At 41.4% G+C, this 9,274-nt stretch overlaps 2 protein-coding genes across 3 annotated transcripts; one reads left to right on the forward strand and one right to left on the reverse strand.

Annotated features, from left to right (window-relative positions):
- Nucleotides 1-53: 53 nt before the first annotated feature.
- Rpb11 (DNA-directed RNA polymerase II subunit RPB11) lies at nt 54-1,015 on the reverse strand. Its single transcript, XM_076326976.1, has 4 exons — nt 780-1,015; nt 605-694; nt 359-533; nt 54-280 (listed from the first exon to the last, which is right to left on the reverse strand). The coding sequence occupies exons 1-4, from the start codon at nt 830-832 to the stop codon at nt 245-247; spliced, it is 354 nt and encodes a 117-aa protein (XP_076183091.1). The 5' UTR covers nt 833-1,015; the 3' UTR covers nt 54-244.
- Nucleotides 1,016-2,413: 1,398 nt separating this feature from the next.
- On the forward strand, nt 2,414-5,203 carry LOC143155270 (5-taurinomethyluridine-[tRNA] synthase subunit MTO1, mitochondrial). 2 transcript variants are annotated; one of them, XM_076327804.1, is made up of 9 exons: nt 2,414-2,734; nt 2,807-3,106; nt 3,184-3,360; nt 3,440-3,847; nt 3,920-4,092; nt 4,156-4,608; nt 4,751-4,854; nt 4,930-4,990; nt 5,062-5,203. In XM_076327804.1, exons 1-9 carry the CDS (start codon nt 2,524-2,526, stop codon nt 5,149-5,151), a joined length of 1,977 nt encoding a protein of 658 aa, XP_076183919.1. In that variant the 5' UTR covers nt 2,414-2,523; the 3' UTR covers nt 5,152-5,203. The 2 variants fall into 2 exon arrangements, with proteins under 2 accessions (XP_076183919.1, XP_076183920.1); XM_076327805.1 differs by having other exon boundaries at nt 2,592-2,730.
- Nucleotides 5,204-9,274: the final 4,071 nt, after the last annotated feature.

Genomic DNA, 9,274 nt, shown 5'->3' on the forward strand with positions numbered 1-9,274 from the left:
ACCTTTCCTGTTTTTAAAACAAGCATTCGAGGTTTTGAATATGTTAACACGTAAATGTTTAGAATATAATTTCTTTAAACTGTATTTATTTTCTTCTTAATATGTATATGTACAGGTATCAATTATTCTCATTTTATTTAGTAAAATGAATCGGGTCACTGTCACCGTGTAATACAAAATTCTATAATTGACAATTTATTTACATAATTGTATAAGTTCCATAAATAATTGGAGAAACTATGACTTAATCTAAACCTTCTTTTTTCTCCTTAATAGCCTCCTAAAAATTGTTGAAAATAATAATGTAAAAATAATTGTAACATAATTCCATATAATTGATTCAATATTTATGTTTTACCTTGAAGCGTTCTTCAAATAATGAAAGTTCTGCTATAAGATCCGTAATTGCATGCATAAAAGCTTCGTGCGGTGTGTAGTCTGATGTTGTTTGAATTCTAATGACAAATTTATGTTCTAGAGGATGTGGAACTTTGTATCCAGCGAATAAAACCTGTGGATCCTTTAATAGTTGGCTATTAAATAACAATACAAAAAATTACTATCGATATGAATTTATAAGTTACAATTAATTATTTATATTTACTTGCGAATCATGTTTCCAAGAGTGTGATCTTCCTTGTTAACCGTAAAAATCGCGGCATTGGGTACCTTAGTGTCTTGTTCTTTAATTATTCTAGGCAACACACAGAAATTATATATATTATAACAGAAACGTTAAAATTGCAGGTTAGATTAGATATCTCGTTTACAATACATACTTTTTCTCTCCCTCGTAAAGAAGGAATGATTCGAAGGTTGGAGGTGCATTCATTTTGTTTCTGATTACTATACGGTAACTGAATAAAACGGTTTTTAAATATTTATATTAAAAATTTCAATTTCTAACATAGAATCACAATACTTCGTCATAACATTGAAAAACTTATAACTACACTGCGTTATATTATGTTTGAATCAAATTATTGCAACCACAGGTGCATCCCAGCTACAGCGCCATCTGTAACTATTTGTCTAAATAAGAATCAACAGATGATTGGATTTATCGTCAATGCAGTATTTAAGTGCATTAATGTTATATAACTTTTACATAGAATATTGGAATTCATTCTCAAAACAAAGTGATATATACTTAATAAATAATAATTAAATCTTTGGAGTGATCATTTATTTATAAAAAAAAAGCGAATATCTACCTAACGATAACAACCAGACCGAATTATTCTTAAAGCTAATTTAGCGCTTTCAGTGGCAAAATGCTTAAGTTTGTAATAAAATAGTTTGCCATTTTGTCACTAGTTGGCATTATATAAAAATTCTGTATACCGACGCTGCAGTCCCAGTTCACGAATGTATATAAACATATAATACATTCTACTTTCACTATGCATTTGTAAGTATATTCATACTTTTATATCGTTTTACTTACACTACTGTTACTACTACCACTGCTGCTACTGATCACGAGTGGGACCATAGTTTAAACAATATTAACGGTATCCTAAAAGAAATAATGGCTTAAGAGCCATCAATTTGTTGAAATATTCGGTTAAATCGCTTCCACGTTTCTTAACATTAAGGAGCATGTCAGAGAACTTCTTTTAATTGCAAAGATTGTCCATCCTAATCGGCTTTATATTTAGACTAGTTACTTAATGTATAAGAATAAATTGTATATTGTGGTACAGAAAATTTTTTGCGGCACATAAGAATGTATGATACTTAAAGTATAACGATAAAAAGTAGGAATATGATTGTAACTGGAAAAAACATGTATGTTATACTAAATAAATCAAATATATTCAGAATATATCATATAGTTTTATTACATCTTTCCTCTCCCTCTCCTGCATTGCTATGAATCATTTCACTAATAATTGAACTACGTCATTTCCAAAAATCCGCGAAAGAGGAATACCTCCTCGAGTATCATGTTCTCCTGATACCAAAGTCTGAAAATCGGCAAAAATTTGAGGAAATGTCTGATTTTTGAACTTTAGTATCAGGAGAGTACGATAGTCAAGTAGGTATTCCTTTTTCGCGGATTCTTGGAAATGACGTCATTCAATTATTGATGAAGTGGTTTATGGCCATGCAGGAAAGGGAGAGGAAAGTTGTAATTAATAATAACATACATATTTCTTCCAGGAAAATTCTTGTTTAGCCTACATGAGAAGAGTATTTAATCATGTACAGTATAGAAATGGTGTTTCCACCTAGCAATAAAGAGCGAAACTATTTCTCTACAAACTTGGTCGTTTCGCCGTTGGGGGCACTGTTCAAGATTTGTAATTTAGTTCAGTCTGTTGATCGCAAGATGGCTGGACTTTATGAAGATTTTAGACGAATAGAATGCTTTGTGAATATATCTATGGTTGTATAGTCAGGGGGAAGACTGGTGGGATCTAACTTACCATTCTTATGTGACAAGATTCTGTGCCCTATTTATATTGTTACATTTAAGAAGCACTTTATTTTTTATTGTGGCAATGTATTATTGATTCAATGGGTTTTCAAAGGATTAGATTTGCTTTCTTGGGTAGAAACTATGGACATAATTTTCGTTGGTTAATACGGAATGCATCGTCCAACAGCAATCAGTACAAATTTGACGTTATTGTTGTTGGTGGTGGTCATGCTGGTACAGAAGCGTGTGCAGCTGCTGCTAGGATGGGTGCCAGCACCTTGTTGGTTACTCACAAAAAGAGTACAGTAGGTATGAATTTTGTCGATTGCTTAGAATCAATTGTTATCGAATCTGTACTTAGAACGATATCTCGAACAACAGGAGAGATGTCGTGCAATCCGTCCTTTGGTGGAATTGGTAAAGGAAATCTCATAAGAGAAGTTGATGCGTTAGATGGAGTTTGTTGTCGTATATGTGACCTCTCTGGAATTTCTTACAAGATATTAAATAAGCGCAAAGGACCAGCCGTATGGGGGTACAGAGCACAGATCGATCGTGATTTATACAAGAAACACCTTCAGGAAGAACTTTTCAATACACGAGGCTTAGAAATATGCGAATCTTCCGTAGAAGATTTAATTATACAGGGAGATAAGCCAAGTTGTCATGGAATAATTCTAAGTGTGTCCATTCGTATTCTAATAAAGACGTATAATTAGTTTTAAAAAATTCAATTTTTCTAAAGTATTGCATTGCAGAGGATGGAACAAAGATATACAGCAAAGCAGTTATTATAACAACGGGTACGTTTTTAAAAGGTCAAATTAATATTGGCTTAGAGAAAAGACCTGCTGGTAGACTCGGAGACGACCCTAGTATCGGTCTAGCCGATACACTAGAAAGAGTTGGATTTAGAATAGGAAGATTGAAGACTGGTAATTTTCGTTACGGTTCAACTTTCTTTTCTATATAGATACGTATAAGAATTTTTAATTTTGTTTTACGTTTTATTAGGAACTCCACCGCGAATAGAATCATCTACTATAGATTTTTCTAAATGTATAAAGGACCCGCCGGATCCAGTATCAACACCTTTCTCGTTTATGAACGAAACAGTCTGGCTACCGGTAGAAAAACAGCTATCTACTCACATAACGTTTACAACCGAAGCTGCTGCAAAGGTAGTAACGGATAACATGCACTGTAATTCGCACGTAACAGAGGAGCTAACGGGACCCCGGTATTGTCCGAGCATAGAGAGCAAAATTTTAAGATTTAAGTCGATCGCGCACCGAATTTGGCTAGAACCAGAAGGGTTAGACTCACCTGTAATATACCCGTCTGGATTGTCGTGTACACTTCCAGCCGAGAGACAGGAGGACCTTATTAAATGTGTATTAGGATTAGAAAATGCTAAAATGCGTGAGTTGTTTTCTTTAATTGCGCCTAATGTGTTCAATCGATTTTGTATAATTTTTACTATTTTTTGTGCAGTGAAACCTGGTTACGGAGTGGAGTACGATTACATAGATCCCAGAGAACTAACCGTAAGATTGGAAACAAAAAAGATCCCAGGATTGTTTCTCGCTGGACAGATAAATGGTACTACTGGCTACGAAGAAGCAGCTGCGCAGGGGATTGTGGCAGGTGTTAATGCTGCGGCCAAGGTAAATCCAACGTTTACCCGATTTATTGGATTTTGCAATTTACTCGCGCAATGTATCTCTCAGGTTTTCGAGAAAAAACCATTGATAATAAGCCGAACGGAGGGCTACATCGGTGTTCTCATCGACGATCTCATTAACCTAGGCACGAACGAGCCCTACAGAATGTTCACCAGCCGGGCAGAATTTCGTTTAAGTTTACGACCGGACAACGCCGACAAAAGGCTCACTAAAAAAGGCTACGAGATAGGCTGCGTATCCGAGGAGAGAATGGCAAAGACCGAGAATATCTTATCGAAATTAGAAGACGGCATACAATTGCTCCAAAGCGAAAAAAAGTTGAATGCACATTGGCGAAAATTACTGAAATTTGTACCCTCCAAAAACGCTGAAGTCAAGACTGCCTTCGATATGTTAAACCCGACAGAAAATGACGTATCGATCGATATGCTACTTTCGGTGCTTCCCGATCGTTTCGGTCATCTCGCCGACGACCCGATCGTCGCCCGGAGATTAAAGGTTCGCAAATGTTATTTTTCGTAGTTGGTTCGCTCCCGTTTCAGCGCAGAAGACCGTAGCCGTCGCATCTTATTACGAGTAATATCGGTAAATCAGTACAGATTCGTTGTTGATTATTATGACCAATCAATTGATCTTCTAGATAGAAGCGACTTATGCACATGCCATTGTGGGACAACAGAAAGAGGTCAATGAAATTCGCAAGAACGAAGAGATGATAATACCTCCAGACATCGACTACAGCTTGTAAGTTTAATTATTCGGAATGAAAGTTATCAATATCCGTTAACGACCAACAATTGACTTTACGCATCGATTCAGGCTCCGAATGAACTTGTCCATAGAAGAAAGGGAAAAGCTCTCGGAACTGCAACCGTACACGGTACGTTTATTCGCAAATACGTACTCGCTTTCCTATTCGATACCTGTATCGTCGTTGTTTTTGCTTCGTAGATCGCTGCAGCCAGTCGAATCGCGGGTATAAGACCAACGTCTATATTGCAGTTGATATACCATATCAGGCGCAACACGGTTAGCGCGTGAATTGTCATTTATTTCTTATCGTCGTAATAAATAAAGAACGTAACGTACGAAATCTACGGAGTCTTGTGTACCTTGTACGCGTATTATCGTTCACGTTCCTCGAATAAACACATCGGCCATCTCTGGCCGAGAGTGTATCCAATGAAATTGTTCACCGAAACGTCGACCCAAATTCTCGAGATGTCGCTCAACTATCGGCGGGTAAACGTTCGACTTACGAACAGAGTAAACAGAGAGGTCGTTGCCCTTCTCGGTTTAGTCACCGGATGCACCGTGTCGACCAACCATCGATCCTCCTTAAATACAGGCATCGTGCACCGTTTGACGAGCATTATCGAAAGTCGATGTTTGCCCCCGTTTCGAAATCGCGCTACCGAGAAATTTTTAGTAGAATCAACGCCTTGTACTCGTTTCGTGGAATTCTCTCCGCGCGGTCACGAATTTTATCGTCGAGGGTCTAATTGCGGTACGACTGTAAAATTCGTTCGTTCAATAAGACTCCCCCCGTTAATTGTCCCTAACCTACAATGCGGTCGAAGTTTCCGTTTCGGACGAGGCGACCGACGACAGGAGTCCGTGACAGGGAAGTTGCTCGATCGAATTAACTAGGGTTCGTTCAGCTTCGAGCTTCTCGCTACCGAATCGATGATGCACAGGGTAAACGTCGTTACGAAATTATCGGGTTAATTTCATTTACGTTTAGGCAAAGGCCTGTACCTTCGTATCTTTGCGTACTTTGATCTCGGAGAGCGATCGACGATATTCGAGATCGCTTTCGGGAGGATCGATTCGACGTTGCAGTATCATTGCTGGAAAATTACGAGGGAATTGATCGGCGCGTTGGACGATCGTGCGCGACTACACGTAAGATTAAAATCGTGCTACGAAAGGCATCCGATTATCTCGAAAGGTTGGTTATCTCCGATCGCGATCGTTTCGGTTTACAATTTTTCGAGAGACGATCGAACACGGATAAACCGAGATACCGTGCACCCGATGCAATTTATCATTCGTTATCGAGTTATCGGTCGACACGATCGTCGAGCGCGCGCTCTGTAATAAAAAATAAACAGGAAACGTACTAACAGTTATCATTTATTTACCATTAGTGCGATAGCAAATACTGTTACGATACATTGTACAGGAATGGTGTACGATCGGCCGTAGTACAGGGTCGTTGTAATCGTATAAACTCTCTACCATAGTCGTCGGTTCTTTTCTACATCGGTTGAATCGAACGTGCGCGACGAGTTAATACTATTGTCTCTCTGCGTATATATAGCCTCCGTGTCGCCGAAGAGTCGACATTTTCCTCGGTTGTAACTTTTTCCCGCGACGAACGATATACATATACATATACGTGACTCCTCTGCATCGAATGTTACCGCCGGATGCAGGGAGGAGTGTAAAAAATATACAAAAAGTGACGAGCGATTTTGGCCGCCAAAATGGTAAAAACCTGCCGAATGCGCGGAGAATCCAACGTCGAAAGATAAATTTCGTCGACGTTCCAAACGCGTGACCTTTTCTCGGATCCGTGTCCCGATGGTGGAGGTGTTACACGGAATTCCGGCTTCTTTATCGTTCGATACGACTACGAGTCGAGGATTTTTCCAATCTCGGCGCCCGTGGCTACGACATACCAAGCAAGCGCGTTCCCATCGCGAACGTTCGTCGAATGTTACATTCAACGTTGGGTTTTCCGCGGCGCGGGCACGCGCACGTAAATTACGCGAAGGCACGCGGTCCTCGATAATCGGTTACGCGTTGCTCGACCGCGATCGCGGGCTTTTCTCCCGGAACGATCGTCTCCTCCTCTTTCTTCTTCTACTCGAACACGTTCACCGCGTTGCCCTCGTAATTCACGCGTTTCTCCTTAACTCTACGCCTCTATACTGGCAAGCTACCGTGTACGTTTATACGCGTGTGTATACTCTATTATACCGGTGCTATCGATTCGAACCGAGTACCCGCGTACCGGGATGCCCGTCAAATACCCGAAATTCGACACCGTGTTATTCTTCTTACGGGACATCGATCCGCGTGATTCGGAGCTGTATTTATACTTTGGTTTCTCGCGCGAGAAGAACGAAACGCGAAAGAAATATTTGCGTACGGTTAATTTTTCAGGAAGAATTGAAAAGAACGAGAATCGTCCGAAGAACATTGTTGATCTCGGTTGGTGTTCTCTGTCCGCGCGTACAGTTTTGCACCGGAGTGTATTCGCGACCTTTGCCAGCGAAAGGGTTAAAGGGCCTAACGTCTCGGTAAACACAACCCTCGAACCCATTTGCCGGTAGCACGGACATCTCGAGAGTTACGCAAAGCTCTCGTGGGCGGAGCGAGTCTCCTTACGAGCTCGAAGCTCCGATCGAATGATTAAAAATCGAACGCAGACACCGAGTTTGCGCGTTCTCGAACGTGGTAAGGTAAACAGGATGCTCAGCTAGGTATCGTGGTTCGCGCGTGTTTGAACGTTACGCGATACGCACCGTTCAATGTCTCGTTTGCCACGATCGGGTTCGTCTCGACGTAAAATTTGTCTTCTCTTCCGGTAAACGGGTACTTGGAGGTGTCTCGGTTATCGATAGCTCTACTCTCTATACGTTACGTTTCTCTTATTGTTCGTTACGCCAACTACTCCGAATAAATTAGTTTAAGGCTACGGGTGTTTCTTAGCTTAGCAGATTACTCTATCTATCCGACGAACTATATTCGTCGTGTACGCCGAGTGTTAAGTAAATGTACAAGTGACGTCCGTCCAGCGACCAGTTCCCAACGACGAACGCGACACCGACGAAAATCAACGGTTTATCCGTGATCTACGATTTCCCGAGTAATTTCGATTCGAAAGCGGCACTGGCGATTCGACAGTAAACGGAAAAATTCTCAACGATCGCGAACAGGATACGGTCTCCTCTCCACTCGAATATTGCTCGGACTGCAGCCCGTCGCTGGGTACTGTAATAACTTATACGCTTAGCGGTTAGAGCAGCGTTATCGTTCAATGAACGCGATCTAACATCGGCTATAATTACACGTAATACAATAATGACGAGAGAATGTTATCTACAAGGATACGATGGCGAGCGACGATCGATGCGCTCTCGCGAGCAAACGGTGACGGATTCCGCCACGGTCGAGCTCGATCCTCGTGAATCGATCGATCGTTGATCGCGAGGCGCATTCGATTACGCGCGTCGAATCTACGCGTCGCGACGTTGCGGAAAAGCCGCGTAGTGACCGTCACCGCGCCTCGCCTCGCCTCGCCGCGCATTGCTCCGCCGCGATTATACACAGCGAGGGGATTTATAACGAAATTACTGCTCGTTAATACGCTAATTACACGGTGCCGTTCGCACGCTCGCATTGTCGCGCAATTATGCTCGGTTCCCACTGGCGCTCAAGGGACGCGAGGCTCGCGTACAACGGAAAATATCGTAACGTTGTTTTACGAGCAAAGGGCCCCCTCCTCGCCGCTTGCCTCGGATTTTGAACGCGTTTTCGCGGCACGATGAGGCACGGGTCTTCTCTTCAATTGCGTAGAATATCGGATGCTCGATCGTTTCGTAGGTATTCGAGCAACTACGTCCGCAAGTTCTCCGATTTCAAGGGACGATGGAGTTTTACAGGTTCCTCTTGGTACGCGTAGAATGATAATTTGTGGATGATAATTTCGGAGGTATTCGAACAATTCGATTCGTACACTTCTCAGATCTCAACGAGACCTCGCGGGACGATGGAGTTTTACAGGTTCCTCTTGGCACGCGTAGAATGATAATTTCAAAGGTATTCGAACAACTCGGTTCGTACACATCTCAAATCTCAACGAGACTTCGCGGAACGATGAAGTTTTACAGGTTCCTCTTGGTACGCGTAGAATAATAATTTGTGGATGATACTTTCGGAGGTTTTCGAACAACTCGGTTCGTACACTTCTCAGATCTCAACGAGACCTCGCGGGACGATGGAGTTTTACAGGTTCCTCTTGGCACGCGTAGAATGATAATTTCAAAGGTATTCGAACAACTCGGTTCGTACACTTCTCAGATCTCTACGAGACCCCGTGGAACGATGGAGGATCCCTGTACGAGCGTATGGAAAATTAGAAAATTTCGAATCG

Source organism: Ptiloglossa arizonensis, chromosome 2 (genome assembly GCF_051014685.1).
Source record: "Ptiloglossa arizonensis isolate GNS036 chromosome 2, iyPtiAriz1_principal, whole genome shotgun sequence".
Taxonomy (NCBI): Eukaryota; Metazoa; Arthropoda; class Insecta; order Hymenoptera; family Colletidae; genus Ptiloglossa; species Ptiloglossa arizonensis.

Coding starts and splice junctions, on each gene's coding strand:
- LOC143155270 (XM_076327804.1), top strand. CDS start 2,524: ATGGGTTTTCAAAGGATTAGATTTGCTTTCTTGGGTAGAAACTATGGA. Junction 2,735..2,806: donor TCACAAAAAGAGTACAGTAG/GTATGAATTTTG, acceptor CTCGAACAACAG/GAGAGATGTCGTGCAATCCG. Junction 3,848..3,919: donor ATTAGAAAATGCTAAAATGC/GTGAGTTGTTTT, acceptor TTTTTTGTGCAG/TGAAACCTGGTTACGGAGTG.
- Rpb11 (XM_076326976.1), bottom strand. CDS start 832: ATGAATGCACCTCCAACCTTCGAATCATTCCTTCTTTACGAGGGAGAG. Junction 695..779: donor CTTTACGAGGGAGAGAAAAA/GTATGTATTGTA, acceptor TGTGTTGCCTAG/AATAATTAAAGAACAAGACA. Junction 534..604: donor CTTGGAAACATGATTCGCAA/GTAAATATAAAT, acceptor GTTATTTAATAG/CCAACTATTAAAGGATCCAC.